Consider the following 23276-nt stretch of genomic DNA (forward strand, 5'->3'; position numbering starts at 1 on the left):
ACTCCTTAAAAAACGCTCCTTAGATCTTGAAGTCCCATGCAGGAAAAGCTAGACTAGAATAGCTTGCTGGACATCATTTTTTTAGCATTTCTTATACCAATAGACTATTTGAAGAGAGACGCAAGCTTTTGTTTGCCTGAATGGTAAATACAGCAGCCAACAGAACTCACGGGTAGTTTGAAAGAAGAGCGAACGCACGATGGCAGCAGCTATAGCAGTTATTTATTCAGACCCATAACCGTTCGATCCTCGTGAAGAGAACTGAAAGCCTTCTGAATCTAATTCTAGTCCTATGTTATTCAACGATGTCATGAGAATGATTGAGACAAGGACAACTAAACTTAAAGTAACTGTTGAAAGCGAGGAAGGAATGAAGCAACAATAGAGAGAGCAAGAGGAACGCTAATAACATTAGGGGAAATATTATGAAAGGTGTGTGTATATGCATCAGCCTACTAATTATACAAATAGGCCCTATTATATTTCAACATTCTAATTTGCTAGCCTATACTTGTAACATTGTAGGCCGCATGTGCTGCACCAGAATCGTATGTTCTGTATCGACTTTATCATGGTTTGAAGATGTGCATAATTCCAGTCCATATAATGCAGTATAATACAATGCAGTACAGTAATACAGTCAAAAATATTAGCCTACTGGAGCTAGTTTAATTTCTTTACCCAAGAGAGCATATAGCTAGCTACATCTGTGGGCTTTTAATGTTTTTCTGTCGTGCGTAATGTGGAGTAGTGTCACGCCCTGATCTGTTTCACCTGTCCTTGTGCTTGTCTCTACCAACCTCCAGGTGTTGCCTATTTTCCCCATTATCCCCTGTGTATTATTACCTGTGTTTTCTGTCTGTCTGTTGCCAGTTCGACTTGTTTGTTCAAGCCTACCAGCGGTTTGTCTCAGCTCCTGTTCTAGTCTCTCTTTCTCGTCCTCCTGGTTTTTGACCTTTGCCTGTCCTGACCCTGTACTCGCCCGCCTGACTACTGCCTGTCTCTGACCCTGAGCCCGCCTCCCATCCTGTACCTTGGCCTCTGCTCTGGATTATCGACCCCTGCCTGCCTTGACCTGTCGTTTGCCTGTCCCTGTGGCTACAATAAACACTGATACTTCACACAGTCTGCATTTGGGTCTTAACTTGATTCCTGATAAGTAGCCTATATCATATATCAAAAGCCCCCAATCTTTTGGGCTTTTTTGAGCTTGGGCTCATTAAATGTATTTAATGTAGGTCTCATCAGGCTCAGTTAGCATCAGGCATGAATTTTGATCAAATCTCCAATCAAATCCAGACATAGGCCTATATATATACTTTATAATGCTTTTACATGACGCTTCCGGTTTTGGCGGGAAACACTGGGTTACCTGGGAGAAAAGTGATTTATCCTTGGGATGGAACATTTGTAAAATACCTGGAAAATATTCAAAACCTCACACGCACGCACACACACCCTACCCTACCCTGCAGGTCCAGCAGTAACTGTGCCAGCATCACTGAGACTTTGAGAAAGGGTGCAAGGGAGGGACATTCAAATGAAGAAGGGACTGTTGCAGAGGAAGTGGAAGGTGGTAATTACATTTGACATTTTTGACATTTTAATTCACAGAGGAAGACACTGAGCACCCCATCATTAAGATTGAAAAGACTGACTGACTGATGTACTGATCAAATCCCACCTGTAACTCCTAATGAGCCACACTTCACAGATCTTACTACATCACATTGAGTGTTCTTGTCTGTCTGTACCTCATTGGTATAATACATCATTCCAACAGAATCTGCCCAAAGCTTCAATCCCCTTACAGCTGAATCAGCTGATCCTGAGTGCCTAGCTCCTGCTGGCATCTCCATGGCAATAGGTCCCTTAACACACTGTGTAATCACCACCATCCCGAACACCCTTGCTGGATAGGCTTTTCTTTATCAGTTGAATCCCTTTGTGCAGTACAGCTTATATTGAATTGTGTTCTTTGTTTTGGATCCTCCACGCAATCCTTACATTTGATCAACTTCACAAATGGTGTTTTGGTTATTCGAGGGTTAGGTCCTCTGCTCATTACTGTATCAGGTGGACATGGTTTCATTTGATTCCATCCTTGAACTGATTTGAATGATGATGTCAGTCAATTCAGATCAGGTATCAGTACCAACACTGATCATGCAGATGAAGAGGACAGCCTCCAGGTTTATGATCATCTGGATTATAGATGATGAGATGACGAAACATACAGGCTGGACGGCTCTTCTACAGGAGACAGACTTCACACACTCACCCACAGACTCTCACAAAGACACTCATTCCTCACTAACTACGAGATATATCTTTGTCACACACTCACTATGTGAAGTTAATTTACTGTGATTACTGTGAAATGAGCAAATTCTTAGACTGCAAAATCTTCTCCCCTATCCTGGTCCACCTCTCTTCCAATATTTGTTATTCAACTACTCCAGTTGTTTTCATTTCCACTTGACCTCTTGGTCGATACACTTTCTCAATCCTTCAATCCCTCTCACCAATGTCTCCCTCAATCAGTGTCGCAATGTCTGGCGTTTTAGACATTTCTTGTTGTCATGGAGGCAGACAGACGTGTAACATGGTTTGAACACAGGCACTAATTGAATAAATAAATAAAAAAAGATGCACATGCCTAGTTAAATAAAGGTTAAATAAAAATGAAAAATAAACATATAAATCAGCCAAGCGCATTTACAACCCTCCACCCACATAAACAAATATTGCTAAGGAGAGCTTCAGTGAATGCGTATGTGGTGGCTTGTTGTTCTGTGTGTTTATGGTCGTCAAATAAAAACTGTGCAACATACCATAAAACTGTGCAACATACATTCATCTCAGAAAGCCCTTTCTGCAGATAACTACTCACATACAGCACCAGTCGAAAGTTTGGACACACCTACTCATTCCATGGTTTGTCTTTCTTTTTACTATTTTCTAAATTGTAGAATAATATTGAAGACATCAAAACTATGAAATAACACATATGGAATCATGTTGTAACCAAAAAAGTGTTAAACAAATCAAAATATATTTTATATTTGAGATTCTTAGTAGCCACCCTTAACCTTGATTACAGCTTTGCACACTATTGGCATTCTCTAAACCAGCTTCATGAGTTAGTCACCTGGAATGTATTTCAATTAACAGATGTGCCTGGTGTGGAAGGACCACCAGAGGGCAGGCTGGGCTCACGGATAGTAGCCCAACAAGGCATGTGTGGTTACAAGGTAACCAGAGGCAATTAAACACAGCTGACAGTACCAATGACATATTCTCTTTCTCCTATAAGAGAGAGGATGGAACCAGCAGGGAGGGGGAAGATAGTTTATCTGTGTAGAATGGCTACCAAGAGAGGGGAGCTATCCAAGAAGATCCATTAAGATGGTGACAAATCTGTGATTGTTGTTATAGTTTAAAGTTAATCGTCTTGGGTTCCTGTGTCATCTAAAGAAGAAGATGTATGTTGTTCCTTGGGAGATTCTCATTGATTGTGTTGGAGTGTTTTGTATTGTCAGAAATCTCTCAATAGAGAACTGTGTTGAATCAAGAGAACCTACTCCTGACTCGTTTATTCCACCTTTCCGCTTTAGAGTGACACCAAATTACTTGGTCCGCTCAGACTTGTTAAAAGTTAATTTGTGGAATTTCTTTCCTTCTTAATGCATTTGAGCCAGTCAGTTGTGTTGTGACAAGGTAGGGGGTGGTATATAGAACATAGCCCTATTTGGTAAAAGACCAAGTCCATATTATGTCAACAACAGTTCAAACAAGCAAAGAGAAACGACAGTCCATCATTACTTTAAGACATGAAGGTCAGTCAATCCCGGAAAATGTCAAGAACTTTGAAAGTTTCTTCAAGTGCAGTTGCAAAAACCATCAAGCCCTATGATGAAACTGGCTCTCATGAGGACCGCCACAGGAAAGGAAGACCCAGAGTTACCTCTGCTGCAGAGGATAAGTTCATTAGAGTTACCAGCCTCAGAAATTGCAGCCCAAATAAATGCTTCACAGAGTTTAACATCAACTGTTCAGAGGAGACTGTGTGAATCAGACCTTCGTTTATGTTTATTTCACCTTTATTTAATCAGGTAGGCAAGTTGAGAACAAGTTCTCATTTACAACTGCGACCTGGCCAAGATAAAGCAAAGCAGTGCGACAAAACAACAACAGAGTTACATGAACAAAGGTACAGTCAATAACACAATATAATTTTTTGTGGAAAAATCTATGTACAGTGTGTGCAAATGTGGGGAGGTAGACAATAAATAGGCCATAGATGCAAAATAATTACAATTTAGCATTAGCACTGGAGTGATAGATGTGCAGATGATGATGTGCAAGTAGAGATACTGAGGTGCAAAAGAGCAAGAGTGTAAGTAATAACATGGGGATGAGGTAGTTGGGTGTGCTATTTACAGATTGGCTGTGTACAGGTACAGTGATCGGTAAGTTGCTCTGACAGCTGATGCTTAAAGAGAGAGGGAGATATGACTCCAGCTTCAGTGATTTTTGCAATTCCTTCCAGTCATTGGCAGCAGAGAACTGGTCGAATTGCTGTAAAGAAACCACTACTAAAGGACACCAATAAGAAGAAGAGACTGGCTTGGGCCAAGAAACATGAACAAAGGACACTAGACTGGTGGAAATCTGTCCTTTGGTCTGATGAGTCCAAAATTGAGATTTTTGGTTCCAACCACCGTGTCTTTGTGAGGTTCAGAGTAGATGAACGGATGATCTCTGCATGTGTGGTTCCGAACGTGAAGCATGGAGGAGGTGTGATGGTGTGGGGGTGCTTTGCTGGTGACACTGTCAGTAATTTATTGAGAATTCAAGGCACACTTAACCAGCATGGCTACCACAGCATTCTGCAGCGATACGCCATCCCATCTGGTTTGCATTTAGTGGGACTATCAATTGTTTTTCAACAGGACAATGAACCAACACACCTATAGGCTGTGTAAGGGCTAGTTGACCAAGAAGGAGATTGATGGAGTGCTGCATCAGATGACCTGGCCTCCACAATCACCCGACCTCAACCCAATTGAGATGGTTTGGGTTGAGTTGGACGGAAAAGCAGCCAACAAGTGCTCAACATACGTGGAACTCCTTCAAGATTGTTGGAAAAGCATTCCAGGTGAAGCTGGTTGAGAGAATGCCAAGAGTGTGCAAAGCTGTAATCAAGACAAAGGGTGGCTACTTTGAAGAATCTCAAATATTAAATATATTTTGATGTTTTACACTTTTTTGGTTACTATTTGATTCCATATGTGTTATTTCATAGTTCTGATGTCTTCACTATTATTCTACAATGTAGAGAATAGTAAAAATAAAGCAAAACCCTTGAATGAGTAGGTGTGTCCAAACTTTGGACTGGTACTGTACATGTAGCGCGCACACACACACACACACACACACACACACACACACACACACACACACACACACACACACACACACACACACACACACACACACACACACACACACACACACACACACACACACACACACACACACAATACCAGTAATCATGAAGAAGAGCACAGAGAAAACCTGAATAACAGTTAATTACAGTTTTTCTCTTGTTATGTCAGTCACTGACAGTCACTCAATTAGCCCTTGTCAGCTAAATGTTTTTTTTTATTATTAGTAAGTTAGTCTAGCCAGCTATCTAAACGTGTAGTAATCATGGTCGAATTACTGACTGATATATAAAAAACTGGAAACATTTCTCTCTACCCCATGGCAAAATGTGTAGAATTTCAGGAGATTAACTAAAAAAAAACTTTTTTTTTCACTTCGTTCCCCCAAAAGGCTAGAGCAGGCTATGATTGCATGTGTGGGTATGGATATCCGTCACAAACCCCCAAGCCACTGCAGCCCCTCATGATGAGTTCAGATTTTTTGTGGCCCACACACCCATCAAAGTTGCTCATCGCTGCTATAGAGTCCTCAACAAAGAGCTAGGGAAAGAGGGGGAGATCGATAAGGTGGGAATGATATAGAGGATGAAAAGCGGGTAGGAGATAGTGGGTGGTAGAATAGAGTGAATGTGTGAAAAGGAAGCAGGCTGAAGTGATGAAGAGAAAAGGAGAAGAGAGTGAGAGAAAGTAAAAGAGAGTGAGAGAGAAGAGGACACAAACAAACATGGAGGCAGAGAAGAATAAAGGAATCCAGATTATGTCTGGAGGGGACAGGGAGAGGGAGGAAAAGTGGGTGGAAGATTTAGACACATACCTCATTTAAATTGGAGTAAAAGAAAGAGAACCCCATGAAACCAAACCCAGCACGATGTTGAGGGACATACCCTCATTCTGCTCAGCCTGGATACAAAGAGAAACCAGGCCTCTCAATACTAACGGCCTCAATACTTTTATAATACACAGCCAGAATACTGCCACAACTACAGTCTGATTACTTATGCACAACAGCCTTCGGACAGAGCTTCAATACCACATATCACTGCAAAACAAACCCAATTATCTGAAAGACAACAATTCCTGTGACTCAGTCCCATGGTGATCAGGACCAAATACATCCTCTGTGGAAATAGGTTTTTAAGCAGTCAGTCACAATTAGGAGACATCTCCCATGAGTCACAGCCAGGCCCAGACGGGACGGAGGCCAGTGGGCAAATCAGACAGTCAGAGACAGTCTCTGAGGTTAGTACTTCATTAGTTAATGGTTTCTCATCCAATGAATATTCATCAGCACCTGTTCTGACATGGCTGTTTAGAGAGTGGTGAAGGAGGAGGTACTGAGTTTAGTAGTTTTAGATCCCCAAGGTGGAATGTCTCTTTATCTGACACTGCTGTCAGAACCTCTGCGTCACACACTCCATCTATTCATCGCTCCATCTCTCCTCTCCAGGAGAAAAACACACGCCGTCTCTCCTCTCCAGGAGAAAAACACACGCCGTCTCTCCTCTCCAGGAGAAAAACACACGCCGTCTCTCCTCTCCAGGAGAAAAACACACGCCGTCTCTCCTCTCCAGGAGAAAAACACACGCCATCTCTCCTCTGCAGAAGAAAAACAAGCTGTTTGAAGGACATTTTTCTTTCACAAACCGCTGAAGGGGATTGTATGTGTTAGTGATGCTCAAATTATTTCCCAAGAGTTGCCAAGTGATTTTGGAGATGAATCCAACAGCTGTCTGCTGCTGCATATATCAATGCATTTAATCTGTGGGATGCAAGGTCACATGATTATAACTAACGTCAGCCTTAATTAATGGCAGGATTGTAATCAAGGAGATCAATCCTCCTAACTGATTGTCAATGCGATGATGTATGAATACAGAATTGCCCCCCTCCCCCCCAAGCCATAACTCATATTGGTATTAACATTTTTAAGGTTGCCAAATGGGTTTTTCATTTAAAAAGAACATGCAGTATATTTGCATTCTGTTAACATCTACCATTAATATAAAAACATTTTAAACATCTGCCCCATTTTAAAACAAGAAAACAAACAATTTAGAGAATTTCATCACTGAGAATAAGTCTGGGCAAAATATCCATATCACTCCAGTATACAACCTCCCACTACATGTGAGGTATTTGTAGAAAGCCATGCCTAACATGATTCTGGTGGTGCACCTCATGTAATATCACACAGTGTGACTCATTGCAGTAGTCCCTGGAGTGTATACTCCATATCATAGTACCATCACTTCATAATCCACCCATGAGGCACCACAGAGTATTGTTCACATTCCCCTCTTATGCCCCCACAACCCTGCAGTCTCCATGACAACAGCCTTTCAAGCATACGGACAGGAAGAGGTATGAGATGTGAGCTGAGTGCCAATGCACATGCAAAACACATACGCACGTTCTCACTCTGCTTCTCTTGAGAGCACATGCATGTGCATCTGTGCACACGCAAGCAAGCGCACATGCACATGCGCACACTCACATGCTCACACGTACGCACCAGAGAAGGCTGGTGGGAGGAGCTATAGGAGGACGGGCTTATCGTAACGACTGTAATGTAATTAATGGAATGGTACCAAACACGTGGACTCCGTTTCATTGATTCCATTCCAGCCATTGGAATGAACCTTTCCTCCCATAGCTCCACCCACCAGCCTCCTCTGACACACACCAACTGTAATAAAAGCCCTTTGAGTCAGGAGCAATGATTCTGAACCCTGTCTTTCTCAAGGGCATACTTATATATGACAACAATCTTTCAACCGTGCCCGTGGGACAGCATGCAGTGTGCACCACAAGAAAGACGCCACATATTTCACACACATAGTCCTCCCCTGATCACTGTTCCTCACTCTCCTCTGCGTTCACTTATGTGTCAGTGATGCTATCCATCTCTATCTCCTTTTTCTGTCCACTTTCAGTTTCTCTATTGTTCTGTCCCTTGACTTCTCTTCCTGTCCACACTTGTTACTATACAACCATTAGGGCGGTATGAGTGGACTTCATTCCTATAGGTTTTTTATATCAACAGTAATGTCATCCATTTATGTAGCCCTATAGCACTTAATTTGTCACCTTACTGACTTAACTGTCCATCTAGCCATCAGACATATTAGAGAGGGTAACCTTTGACCTGAAGCCCACAACTATAATGCACTATAATGCTGGAATAAAGCAGTCTAAGACTTGTTCTAAGCAATAATGTCTCCCTTGTATTGTCATATTATCATCTTATTATGGTGAATTATGATCTGAATCGATCATCACATAGAAACATCCAATATATTATTAGTTGATAATAAAACATCACAAGGTCTCATGCTTTTAAAGGGATACTTTGGGATTTTGGCAGTGAGGCCGTTTATCTACTTCCCCAGTCAGATTAACTTGTGGATACCATTTCTGTATCTCTGTGCAGTTTGAAGTAAGTTGCTAACTACTACTAATAATAATAACAGCATTATCCTGTACATGCTAGCTTAGAGTTTCCATAGAGACTAAGACATGTCACAGCCAAACTCATGATCATTAGCTGCTGGTTAAGGACCATGATTATTCAGTCATAACCATGAGAGTATAGTTCAGATTCTCTATCCAGTTTGGGTGTCCCTGCTTGTCAGGCATTATTGTCTTCTATGTGTCTGTCTTTTGAGTTTGTCTCTCTCTGTCTCTCTGGTGTGTCTCTGCGGTCTGTCTGATTGATGTACAGTGCATTCTGAAAGTATTTAGACCCCTTGACTTTTTCCACATTTTGTTACGTTACAGCCTTATTCTAAAATGTATTCAATTGTTTGTTTTCTCTTCATCAATCTACACACAATACCCCATAATGACAAAGCAAAAACAGGTTTCTAGAAGTGTTTGGAAATATCACATTTACATAAGTACAAGACCCTTTCCTCAGTACTTTGTTGAAGCACATTTGGCAGCGATTACAGCCTTGAGTCTTCTTGGGTATGACGCAAGTTTCTCCCATTCTTTTCTCCCATTCTTTTCTGAGGATCCTCTCAAGCTGTCAGGTTGGATGCGGAGCGTCGCTGCACAGCTATTTTCAAGTCTCTCCCGAGATCGGTTTCAGGTCCGTGCTCTGGCTGGTCCACTCAAGGACATTCAGAGACTTGTCCCGAAGCCACTCCTGTGTTATCTTGACTGTGTGCTTAGGGTCATTGTCTTGTTGGAAGTAGAACCTTCGCCCCAGTCTGAGGTCCTGAGTGCTCTGGAGCAGGTTTTCATCAAGGATCTCTCGGTAGTTTGCTCTGTTCATCTTTCCCTCAATCCTGTCTAGTCTCCCAGGCCCTGCCGCTGAAAAACTTCCCCACAGCATGATGCTGCCTCCACTATGGTTCACCGTAGGGATGGTGCCAGGTTTCCTCCAGACGTGACACTTGGCATTTAAGCCAAAGAGTTCAATCTTGTTTTCATCAGAATAGAGAGTCTTGTTTCTCATGGTCTTAGTTCTTTAGGTGCCTTTGGCAAACTCCAAGCGGAGGAGTGGCTTGCGTCTGGCCACTCTACCATAATGGCCTGATTGGTGGAGTGCTGCAGAGATTCTGGAAGGTTCTCCCATCTCCACAGAGGAACTCTGGAGCTCTGTCAGAGTGACCATTGGGTTCTTGGTCACCTCTCTGACCAAAGCCCTTCTCCCCCGATTGCTCAGTTTGGCTGGGCGGCCAGCTCTAGGAAGAGCCTTGTTGGTTCCAAACTTCTTCCATTTAAGAGTGATGGAGGCCACTGTGTTCTTGGGGACCTTCAATGTTACTGACATTTTTTGGTACCCTTCCCCAGGTCTGTACATCAACACAATCCTGTCTCGGAGCGCTTCGGAAAATTCCTTTGACCTCATGGCTTGGTTTTTGCTCTGACATGCTCTGTCAACTGTGGGACCCTTATATAGACATGTGTGTGCCTTTTCAAATCATGTCTCAATTGAATTTAATTTACCACAGGTGGACTCCAATCAAGTTGTAGAAACATCTCAAGGATGATCAATGGAAACAGGATGCACCTGAGCTCAATTTAGAGTCTCATAACGAAGGGTCTGAATACTTATGCAAATAAGGTATTTACATGTTTTATTTAATACATTTGTAAAAATAAAAAAAAACCTGTTTTCGCTTTCTCATTATGGGGTATTGTGTGTAGATTTATGAGGAAAAACATTTATTTAATCCATTTTAGAATAAGGCTCTAACGTAACAAAATGTGGAAAAAGTCAAGGGGTCTGAATACTTTCCGAATGCACAGTAGTTGACATACCTCTGGATGGTCGTCTCCTCTGCTTAGTCTGCATGGTCAAAGTGCCGACCACTGCGCCCATGTTGTCGCCGTGGAAACCCGCCTGTTCAAACAAACTGAGGACTGAGCAGTCCTCCTCTCTCTATGGCTTTCTCCCTTTCTATATCTCTGAATAAGCCTCTGCCCTCCTCCTGTCTCTTCTCTGTCTGGTCCACGTTGGGTCTCTCTATGGTGGTACCCCTGTTCTTTTGCCGTCGTTTCTGAGTGAACGAAAAATTGCTCAAATTCTCCTTCCCCAAACGCACACAAGCTGCTCATGCTTCTCCATGCCCCTCCCACCCTGCTCTCATTCACTCCTCGGTCACCCCACTCTCTTTTTCCCTGTCTTTCACTCTTCACCCCCACCTCCCTCTTCCATCCTTCCCTCCCTCCCTTCCCCTCCCTCTCTCCTCATACCCTGTTGTTATGCAGTGTCAGTAACTGTTGCTGTGCTCACACCTCCAGACTAGTGAATGGTATGGATCTAGAGTATGTCAGGCTGAGAGTGATCCATACTACCCACATTCACTATGCTACTTCATCTTCTCTCCTACTTCCCTTCCCTCCATGTCTACTCTATGACAGGGTGGAATATCTTTAAGTGGCCTCTCATCCTGCTGCATTAGAGCTCTCTAGATAGTACCATCAGAATCTATTCACACCCCTAAAATGGTTTTCATTGACATTTTTTGGTCAACGATCTACACAAAATACAAATGTTAACATTTGTAATGAAAATATGAAAAATAAGTATTCAGCCCCCTGAGTGGCATGTCAGAATCACTTTTGGCAGCAATTACAGCTGTGAGTCTTTCTTCGTAAGTCTCTAAGAGCTTTGCACACCTAGATTGTGTTATATTTGCACGTTCTTTTGAAAATTCTTCAAGCTCTGTCACTTGGTTGTTGATCATTGCTAGACAGTCATTTTCAAGTCTTGCCATAGATTTTCAAGCAGATTTAAGTCAAAACTGTAACTAGGCCACTCATGAACATTCAATGTCGTCTTAATAAGTAACTCCAGTGTATATTTGGCCTTGTGTTTTAGGTTATTCTCCTGTGAATGGTGAATTTGTCTCCCAGTGTCTGTTGGAAAGCAGACTGAACCAGGTTTCACTCTAGGATTTAGCCTGTGCTTAGCTCTATTCCGTTTCTTTTTATCATAAAAAACTCCCTAGTTCTTGCCTGTGTCAAGAATACCCATAACATGGTGCAGCCACCACCATGCTTGAAAATATGAAAAGTGGTAGGGTACTATGGGGCGAGGTGTGTGTGTGTGTCCCATAATTCTCTGAAAAACCAGAAGATGTCCCCCTAAAAGAATTCTACAGTTCCTCTGGCAGCCACTAGTCTTGATCAATTACAAATGTCCTCCGTTTCGTCAACATTTTTGAAGTCATTCCATCGAAACGATTTTGAGGTACATTTATCAAATGTTTTGTCATTTAGAAAAGGTAATTTAGGTTAGTATGTTGGGGGCAAGATGAACCCCCCCCCCCCCTCCTACAATGGGGTGAGATGCCCCCTTATGGTTGATCATTTGTTCCTAGCAGTAATTTAGTCAGTCTGAGGTGAAAAAAATACTAGCCAGCTAGTTAGCATAAGGTAATGTCTGCTAGCATAGCCAGATAACCCCCAGTTAGCAGGGTTAGAATTAGGGTTAAGGGTCAGAGTTAAAATAGAGGCCAGGGTTAGGGTCAGAATATGTGTCAGGGTTAGGGTCAGAAGGTTAGCGTCAGAATAGGGGTGAGTGTTAGGGTCAGAATAGGGTTAGGGTTAGGGTCAGAATAGGGTTAGGGCTATTGTAAGGAATAGGGGTTAGGTTTAGGGTCAGAAGGTTAGGGTCAGAATAGGGGTGAGTGTTAGGGTCAGAATTAGGGTCAGAAGGTTAGGGTGAGAATAGGGGATAGGGTTAGAATAGGGGTTAGGTTTAGGGTCAGCAGGTTAGGGTCAGAATAGGGGTGAGTGTTACGGTCAGAATAGGGGTTAGGATTAGGGTCATAAGGTTAGGGTGAGAATAGGGGATAGGGTTAGAATAGGGGTTAGGGTTAGAAGGTTAGGGTCAGAATAGGGGATAGGGTTAGAATAGGGGTTAGGGTTAGAAGGTTAGGGTCAGAATAGGGGATAGGGTTAGAATAGGGGTTAGGGTTAGAAGGTTAGGGTCAGAATAGCGGTTATTGTTAGGGGTCAGAATAGGGCAGGGCATTAACTGCACATGCTTTTAATGTGCAACCCCAAACCCTGAGGCCCCGTTGAGACAAGCAGGTCAAAACCCCAGGCCACAGCCATTTGGGTGGGTTACCAATCTCTTTCGAATGTAACCTGGTGAGTCATATCCCAAAAATGAAAAGAGCCCTCGGCTGTCCAGAAAGTGGCCTTTGACCTGGCGGAGAGGACAGGAATCCAAAACGCATTCAGTAAAGAAAGGTGGTTGGCAGGCATACACTGGTTTTACAGCTTTATGAAGCAGCACTCAGAATTATCCATCCGTATCCCACAAAAAAACTGTCTTATTTGAGCTGTTGGCTTCACCCCCATTATGACCTCTACCCCTACCACAACCTCTGCCACAACCTCCACCCCACAGCCTAGCCAGCACCCATAGGTCTCCAGTGACATTGCTCCAAATGTTGGCAAGAAAAAAAAAACGTCAACACAAATTCTCTGAAATATATAGTAACGTATAGAGTGATTAGAAAGAAGTGTTTGTTGAACCAATGCTCATGAGTTCTTGTTGTTTATTTGTTTGTTACCTTTTGTTTAAAGTACCAGTTCTACAATGACTAACAGCGGCAGAGGTAATAGGCCAAGGATACAGAAAGGCTGAGTCGGCAACAGTCCTGAAGCTTCACCCCACAAAATGTTCCTGGAGGACAAGGCAAAAAATGACGCCGTGTTACCCTACTCAGTGATGTGTTGTGTTGGATTTGCCACAAACATAATGCTTTGTATTCATTGTATTCTTATTTTTTGCAGTATTTATTATTGCAAAGTTGTTGCAAACAGGATTCGTGTTATGGAATATGTGTTATTCTGTACCTTATTTTCACTCGGTCAATTAGGTTAGTATTGTGGAGAAACTACAATGTTGTTGATGCATCCTCAGTATTCTCCTATCACATCCATTCAACTCTGTAACTCTTTTAAAGTCACCATTGGCCTCAAGGTGAAATCCCTGAGCGGTTTCCTTCCTCTCTGGCAACTGAGTTAGGAAGGATGCCTGTATCTTTATAGTGACTGGGTGTATTGATACACCATGCAAAGTGTAATTAATAACTTCACCATGCTGAAAGGGATATTCAATGTCTGCTTTTTTTTATTTCCACCCATCTACCAATAGGTGCCCTTCTTTGCAAACCATAGGAAAATACACACACACACACACACACACACACACACACACACACACACACACACACACACACACACACACACACACACACACACACACACCACACACACACACACACACACACACACACACACACACACACACACACACACACACACACACACACGATGACCTCTAAAATACCCCTCTGCTTCCCTTTCTGCATGATTGCTTTGACATATGGCAGTGTCCTGCCTTGCTGTTGCATGTGTATTTTCCCTAAGAACAACATGTCAGTGCCAGCGAGGAGGAATGAGTCGAGGAGACGTGGATTCTCCATTTCAGGACAAAAAAGATAATGATGGAAATTAGAATTATGACTGATTTTATGTAAAAACGTAGACACAATCCCATCACCCACACAGAGTTGGGTACGCATGTAAGCATGTATGCACATACGCACAAACACACACTCATGCACGAACTCATGCCGTGTTTGTGTGTCTCGTAGGGCAGCGCAGTTCCTTTAGCTGGAGCCTCCTCTGTCTCTAGTGGTCTGTATAAATAGCTGCTTGTTTTTGTTCCCTGCTTTGTCTGATGTTTGCTCTCATTAACTGAGAGGTTTGAGATGAGAGAGAGTTTCCTGAAGTTAAATCAAAACTTCACATCCTAATTAATTATAAGAAAAACAAGCTATTTCAAGAACTGAGATTCCGATTCGTCCCAATTATGTTGGATTTCTGGCTGCAGAGCACAGAACGGCCTATTAGAGACTAATACAGTCTTTCCTCTGCACATGGTGGGATTCTACTCAACCCTATCTCTGCTCTCTGTAGCATTTGAGTAGTGAATATTGTTTTGCATAACTCTCAGTGTTCTACATGCTGTGGGAATATATACGCAACTGCCTTAGTATGATGGGACAATTGGTATTCAGAGAGGGGATTGATCGAGAGAGAGAAATAGAGAGGGGGAATAGGGAGAGAAGAGAAGTAGAGGGGGGATAGGGAGAGAAGAGCAGTGGAGGGGAGATAGGAAGAGAAGAGAAGTGGAGGGGGATAGGGAGAGAAAAGAAGTAGAGGGGATAGGGAGAAAAGAGAAGTAGAGGGGGGATAAGGAGAGAAGAGAAGTAGAGGGGGGATAGGAAGAGAAGTAGAGGGGGATAGGGAGTAAAGAGAAGTAAAAGGGGATAGAGAGAAAAGAGAAGTGGAGGGGGGATAGGGAGAGAAGAGAAGTGGAGGGGAGATAGGAAGAGAAGAGAAGTAGAGGGGGGATAGGGAGAGAAGAGAAGTAGAGGGGGATAGGGAGTAAAGAGAAGTAAAAGGGATAGGGAGAGAAGAGAAGTAGAGGGGAGATAGGGAGAGAAGAGAAGTAGAGGGGAGATAGGGAGAGAAGAGAAGTAGACAGAATCCCCTCTGGGCTTGAATTAGGTGTAAGATAAATATTAGAGCATTCAGAGCCTGCCAATACATAGTTAGCTGTGTCTGCTTCTTACTACTCCATTCATAGCCAGTCCTCTCACACCACACCAACCTGGTTTATTTAGTCCTGAAGCAGGCCATCAGAGTCAGTCCCCACAGTATAAGAGGTCATCTGAACCAGGCATACACAGAAACAAAGCCATCAACCATAACCAGTCTACACAGGATCCAGGACTCAGAACCATGCAACAGCACCCCTATCTCCTTCCTGCCTGTGCAAGAGACTGAGACACTGACAGACATACAGAGAGAGTTACGTAGGACAGGACATTTTCCACCCGAAAGCTCTTGTGAATTTGAAGAAAGGGCTTCAAACATTCTGAGGGATTTTGTGTTTTTGCCCAGAACTTCTAATCCCATTGGATCTGTACCAACACTGTACATCTCTCTTTCTCTCTACCTCTCTCTTTCTGCGTGTGTCTGTGTGTGTGTGTGTGTGTGTGCCTGCACACGTGTCAGTGTTCTAAAAAAGTCTCCCATCGTTTAAAAATGCATCCCCACGCTTTTTTCTACACCCCTTTCAACTTTCTCTTCATACTTGAAAGGAATTCTGTTCTCTCTCGCTCTCTCTCAAATAGCGAAAAAGACTGGAAGGCTTGGAGAAGAGGGAGAGTAAGTGGGCAACAACAAAGTGCAGATTTACATCAAACCGTTATATGATGCATTCTATTCCTGTGGAAGGGATGTTGATAACTATGATAAGAAGAGGTACAATAGCCAATATCTACTATATTCAGCATTCCCATGAAACCAGTTGGTGTTATGGCTATCCTTGGGCTCTGTCAGATGCCCTTTGTATTCATCTCAGTATTGACAATAGATCAGTATTTCTCCACTAATTCCTAACAACGTCCTGTATGTCACCATTGCTTGACCAGTAGAAATAGATGATCAGGCAGTGTATCTGTAGCACCACATACAGTAGAGTAGTATAGACAACCATCTGAAGGGCCACAGGTTATACACACACTTTCACTTGAAAGGTAGTGTCTTAGTTACCAAACCGAGCAAGTGATGTGAGGCTGTTTGTGTGTGCCTGCGTGTGTGCGTGTGTGAGAGAGTGTGTATTCATACATACAGCAGCGATTTAATTAAACATCAAGGCATGAATAATCATGGATGTGTAACCATCCGACTCTCCCACCCTTCTCTTCCTGTATCTCCCCTTCTTATCTCATGTTAACAGCCTCTTCACCTCTCTTTCTCTGCTTTCTATTGGCACTGTCTCACTCCCTCGCTTTCCATTAAAAACAGCTCACAGCCAATTGTAACCATGAAGAGACTTTGCAACACTTTGATAATGGCCCAAAACATAGGGAAAATATACAGAAATGCCACCACAACATACATGACACACACACACACACACACACACACACACACACACACACACACACACACACACACACACACACACACACACACACACACACACACACACACACACACACACACACACACACGAACTGCCCGAAAACATGCTTGGTTTGGTAACCAGCTCTGTACTCCACAGCAGCCTCATACGGTATTAAGCACACTAACACAGAGTAACTCCTCTAAAACAAATGCAAACAGTGCTCTCTCATCACAGTTGTAATGTGTTTAAAGACTGATGTGCTGAATCCTCATAAACAAAATCAATGAACAATCAATATGTAAACAGGTTATAATAAACCTCTGAAATGTATCTCTTGGAGAGTGCGGTGCTATTGACTTGGTCTAGAACTCCTCACGTGTCTACACACGCACACACACACACACTCAGGTGTTCTCATACCTCGTCTTCTGTAGTCGACCTGTTTGGTGTGCACGGAGAAAGTCCCCAGCACAACCCCCATCTCAATGTCTAGGTCCTCTTCTCTTCTCAAGACTTTGGATTTCCCTACCTCTCTCCTTCACTGTCTTTCTGAGTTCCTCTCTGTTAGTCTGTTCTCTACACCGCTACAGGCGGGTCTCAGTCCCTGCTGTTCTCTTACACCAGTGTGTGCTTCTCTCTGCAGTAAACCATTGTCTTGGTTTCAAAATGCTGTGATCTTCGCTCTTCCTCTCTCCCTCTCTCTCCGAACTTGTTTTTCTGCTCCCTGAATCCTCCTCTCTAGTTCCTCCTCCTCTACTTTCTATCTTGTGGATTTGGAGGGCTGCGTGTGTTGCACACGGCGATAAGCGGGAGAGATGGGAGTGAGGAGGTTTTGGATAAAAGTGTCACAAGTCCATAGGGAGTTACACACACAGGCCAAGTCACACATTGTGATTTAAGTGGGACATTTGACATTTGATTACATATTTTGTTCTTCTCTCCTTCTCGCCTCAATTCTTCATTACTCTCTATCTCACACAATCCCCAAAGACTTGAAGGGGACATTTTTTGTGTGATAAATCAATGGGTTTCTCTTCACAGTTTCCCTCTTGAGAACCCTTCACTCCTTCCTGTCGTCTGTCTGTCATTCGTAAAAGTCACCGGCATTAATAAACACAACATACTTGGAAACAAATGGCCAACATGCTCATTCAAATGCAGCAAACTAAAGTGTGACGTGATAATGAAAAGTTGTGAGCAGATTAATTAACAACACATCCTTGAATGCTCCTGCCCATGTCCTGTCGTTTGTCTCCACACATGCTCATTAGACAGTCTTCACAGAAATAGTTCCTCTACCCTTTGCCAATGAACATTGCCCCACACTAGCTATTTTATGGATCTCTCAGGGTCACACACACTCAGTGGCCCTCACACACCGAGGAGAGAGCGGAGCAGAGATTAAATGAGATAGTTAATTACAAATCCCTGGGAGGAGGGTCAAAGGAGGAGTGTTCATCTGTATCACTGACTCGATGTCCCCCTACGGTGAGAACAGAGGGATGACCACACACCAGGACAGTACACGGGAGATTGGAGTGCACCTGAACATTTGAGACCATGTCTCTTGTTCACTTTTGGTGGTGTAATTTTGTGAGAGAGAAAAGGTTATGAGTTGGTAGATACTATTTAAATGAGGGCAAGAGATAAAGACTGAGAAAGGGGGATAAAGAAACTGATGATTAGATGAGAAAATAGCCTCAAAGAGAGGAGGGAGTGTTAGAGATCAGGGAGGAAATATGAGCGTTTTCATTTCTTCCCTGTCTACGTGGATGGTACTGTAAGAGGCCAAATGTGTAACAAAGCCTTAGTGCTTCTGGGCCTCCATTAAACCCCCTTTAATCTGTCCATACAAGAACTCTCATCCTTTCATCTCTCCTCTCGCTCTCACCTTAACATCTCTCCACCTCCTGCTCTGCCCTCGTTGTCCCTATCTTCACACTGGGTCCTGACAGAGAGAACAGAGAAACCAACCAGCGAGGAGTCAGGAGGAGAGGAGAGAGTCTGTAATTGGTTTGTAATGACGGCACTCTCTACTAGTCTCTACTATTGGATCATGACTCTTTCTGAATGATTCTAGCTATTAAATAGTGATATCAGACATGAATACCTGAGTGGATGAACGAGAGAAAAGAACCAAGGCATCCAGACGTACTACTGTTGAGACATGGACTAAGATCCCCTGAGTCTTTGACCTCTATATATTTAATTTAACCTTTATTTTAACAGTAGTTAAATCCATCAGGATTAATCAGACACTTTAATGGGAGGTTAATCGTTAAATACTACAGGAGGAGTGGGACAGTACACTTAGGCTTCCGCTCCCCATTCATAAATATTCACCCGTAGCCCGACGCTCTCTCTATGTTCTCCCTTCCTGTCTTTTTCTTATCATTTATTTACATCTGTCACGTACGTCGTAAGAAGGAGACCAAGGTGCAGCGTGGTAAGCGTACATCTTACTTTTAATAGATGAACACCGAACAAAACAAAAATACAAAGGGAACGTAAAGTTCTGCAGGCTTCACAGTAGCTATACAAAAACAAGATCCCACAAAAACTCAGTAGGAAAAGGCTGCCTAAATATGATCCCCAATCAGAGACAACGAAAGACAGCTGCCTCTGATTGGGAACCATATCAGGCCAACATAGAAATACAAAACATAGAAATACATAATCTAGAATGCCCACCCAAATCACACCCTGACCTAACCAAATAGAGAAATAAAAAGGCTCTCTACGGTCAGGGCGTGACTGTACCCCCCCCAAAGGTGCGGACTCTGGCCGCAAAACCTGACTCAAAAGGGGAGGGTCCGGGTGGGCATCTAGCCTCGGTGGCGGCTCCGGTGCGGATCCCCACTCTGCTCGCGGATCCGCCATCCTCGGTGGCGACTATTTCGGGGTTCGTCGCTGAAAGCTCCGGACCGTGGATCGTCGCCGGAGGACCCGGACCGTGGATCGTCGTCGGAGACTCTGGACTGCAGACCGTCACTGCAGGCTCTGGACTGGGAACCGTCGCTGCAGGCTCTGGACCGGGGACTCTCGCTGCAGGCTCTGTGCCATGGATCATCACTACAGGCTCCGAGCCATGGATCATCACTGGAGGCTTTGTGCCATGGATCATCACTGGAGGCTTCGGACCATGGATCATCACTAGAGGCTTCGTACGTGGAGCCGGAACAGGTCTCACCGGACTGAGACGTACTGGCAGCCTGATGCGTGGAGCTGCCACAGGGCTTACCAGGCTGGGGAGATGCACTGGAAACCTGGTGCGTGGAGCAGGCACAGGGCTTACCAGGCTGGAGAGATGCACTGGAGGCCGGGTGCATGGAGCAGGCACAGGATATACTGGGCCGTGGAGGCGCCCTGGAGGTCTGGAGCGTAGGGCTGGCACAACCCGTCCTGGCTGGATGCTCACTTTTTGGCACAGGACGCACTGGGCTGTGAAGGCGCACTGGCGACAGTGCGTAGAGCCGGCGCAGGATATCCTGGACCGAGGAGGCGTACTGGAGACCAGGAGTGCTGAGCCGGCACAACCCGTCCTGGCTGAATGCCCACTCTAGCACGGCAAATGCGGATTGCAGGCACAGAGCGCACCGGGCTATGAATGCGCACTGGAAATACAGTGCGCATCACCGCATAACACGGTGCCTGACTGGTCACACGCTCCCCACGGTAAGCACGGGGAGTTGGCTCAGGTCTAAACCCTGACTCCGCCAATCTACCCATGTGCCCCCCCCCCCCACAATTTTGTTTTGGAGTTGCCTCTCGGGCTTCCGTCGTTGCCGTGACTCCCGATCTCGTCGCCGTTCCTCCCTCGCTGCTTCCACCTGTTTCATGGGAGGCGATCCCTTCCGGCCTGGATCTCCTCCCACGTCCGGGATCCTTTGCCATCCAGGATGTCCTCCCATGTCCACTCCTCCTGGCCACGCTGCTTGGTCCGTTTTTGGTGGGATCTTCTGTCACGTACGTCGTAAGAAGGAGACCAAGGTGCAGCGTGGTAAGCGTACATCTTACTTTTAATAGATGAACACCGAACAAAACAAAGAAAAATACAAAACGAACGTAAAGTTCTGCAGGCTTCACAGTAGCTATAGAAAAACAAGATCCCACAAAAACCCAGTGGGAAAAGGCTGCCTAAATATGATCCCCAATCAGAGACAACGAAAGACAGCTGCCTCTGATTGGGAACCATATCAGGCCAACATAGAAATTCAAAACATAGAAATACATAATCTAGAATGCCCACCCAAATCACACCCTGACCTAACCACATACACTCACCCTATAGCATACACTCAAATGACCCCCTATTCCGTATTCTATTCTGTTTGGTTTCACTCTGTTTCAAATATTGTCTCTCACTCAGTGCCATTCTCCCTTCTACCATGGTCCCTGATAGAGCAGGAGCACATTTCCATCTGTGGTAAAATGAGATAGAAATGAGATGATCACCAAAGAATAGCAAAAGAGCATTTTCTTCACATTTTGTCAACTCAGAGAGTTTATTTTTCTGTATTTGAGAGTTGCATCTCTAACAGATCAATTTATCTATACCAAAGCTGTTGAGATTCTAAGAGTTGTATTGCAATTAAGCATACATACTTAGCACATCAAAAACACATACAAACACCTGAGCACACACAAAACACGCACTTACTGTAGTAACACATTGCTGTGGTGCAAATTCATGACCAACAGATGGCAGCATAGCACACCATTTCAATAGCTTTACAGTAGTCTTCCTGTCACCACCACTTCAAGCCAGGGCTATCTCATTTCCTTATAAGTGAATGGAATACCAGACATAGATACAGTTTACTGAAATAGTCAAATATATTTCATTATATACTATATCATTTTGTAATGTACCATACTACACTATACCAAACTGTACTATAATATACAGTACCATACTGATGGCAAATGAGGATAGGCCAAAGGAGACGGAGAGAAAGAACAAGACATATAGGAGAGAGATAGAAACGAGGGCAGTGTTTGAGAGGGAGAGAGAGAGAGGGAAAAAGAGAGAGAGAGAGGAGGCCAGATATATAAATAAACTGAGAGGGAATGTGATTACGTAAAAAGGGAGGAGAAAGGATTTAAAAATTAAAAGTGGTGACGTGCACACTGTCAGCTTCAATCTACTACCATTAGAGAGAGAGAGAGAGAGAGAGAGAGAGAGAGAGGAGTGTAAAGAAAGTGGTCCAGCCAGACTTTAGGAGCATCGCCTGTGTACATCTAAGTGAGCAGGCCGTTCAGGTGGATGTACTGTAGAGAAGGTTGAGTCACAGTGAGTATGAAGAGTCAAATAATGTCACTGTACCTGCGGTGGTAGATGGGGGAGAGCATGGTCATGATGGTGAGGGGGAAGAGTGATGCTGCAGAGAGCAACTGGGGGTAAGAGAGAGGGGGATTAAATACCTAACACCTTGGTTCAACCTTCCGTGTACATCATCGTGCACATGTGATTTTGTCTATCCCCACCAGACACCATCAAGTTAAAATACCAAAACCAACTGGGAATCAATTGTATTCATTTTGGGGCAGGTCGAAGCACACATGAAACATTCATGTATATTTAGCTAGCTAGCTAGTTTGTCCTGGGAGATTAATATTGCGTTGTTATTATATCTGACATGCATACAGTATGGTCCACTTTTTAGCTGGTTCTTTGTAGAATTTTAACCCGGAGTCATACACAATCGTCTTTGATTAATCTCTCCTTGTTCATCTGTGAAGCAGCCACGTGGGTTTGTATCTTTGTGAAAACCAATAAGGAGATGGGAGAGGCGGGACTCGCAGCGTGTCAAGTGTCTCAAATGGTGAAATAAGTTATATTTTAGCATCCGGCAACGTGGACGCTCATTGACGTGCGCGAGCAGTGTGGATGAAATGATTGAATAACATATACGCATACATTTATTTTGCAATGCTCTTGCACGCAATGTGGCCAGTCTAGCCAGGGTGTAAGGGGCAGGGCTTGGATATAATGGAGGGGGACAAATGACCTTGCTGTGGCCCCACACCCCAACCAGTGGGACCTGAGTCCAGATGTTCTAACTAAACTCACCCAAGTGTATGCCAATGTGCTTGATCAGACCTTATAACCTTTATAGGAACGTAGATGTGCCTGTATCAAGGTGTGTAGGCCCATTTGAAGTGTGTCCTGTGGGTTTTTCCGTGAGTGTGTGTGTGCAACACACACCTTTGTGTGTGTTTGTGTCTGTGTGTGTGTCTGTGTATTAGTGCGTAAGACTCTTTGTTGTGTTTGCATGTTCGTGAGAGAATGTGTCTTTGTCTCTGTTTGTGTCCAAGTGTGTGAGTGTGTATTCAGTTTGTGCTCCTCTGGTCTCTCCAAAAAAAGAATGAGA

The 23276-nt window shown here is 43.8% G+C and overlaps 1 protein-coding gene across 3 annotated transcripts in view; it reads right to left on the minus strand.

Moving 5' to 3' along the window:
* The window catches only part of LOC106603214 (A-type potassium channel modulatory protein KCNIP1), a 37503-nt gene that overhangs the window by 7104 nt on the left and 7123 nt on the right, over positions 1 to 23276 (minus strand). The window contains exon 1 of one of the 3 annotated variants that reach the window (XM_014196569.3): positions 17323 to 17674. The exons of 1 other annotated variant lie outside the window; for it this stretch is intronic. In XM_014196569.3, coding sequence (XP_014052044.1) covers positions 17323 to 17383 — 61 coding nt within the window. In that variant the 5' untranslated portion in view covers positions 17384 to 17674. Of the gene's footprint in view, positions 1 to 10718; positions 11062 to 17322; positions 17675 to 23276 lie in introns of those variants that run through there. One more of the 3 variants, XM_014196568.3, reaches the window with a different exon arrangement.

Source organism: Salmo salar, chromosome 04 (genome assembly GCF_965601325.2).
Source record: "Salmo salar chromosome 04, fSalSal1, whole genome shotgun sequence".
NCBI classification, from domain to species: Eukaryota; Metazoa; Chordata; class Actinopteri; order Salmoniformes; family Salmonidae; genus Salmo; species Salmo salar.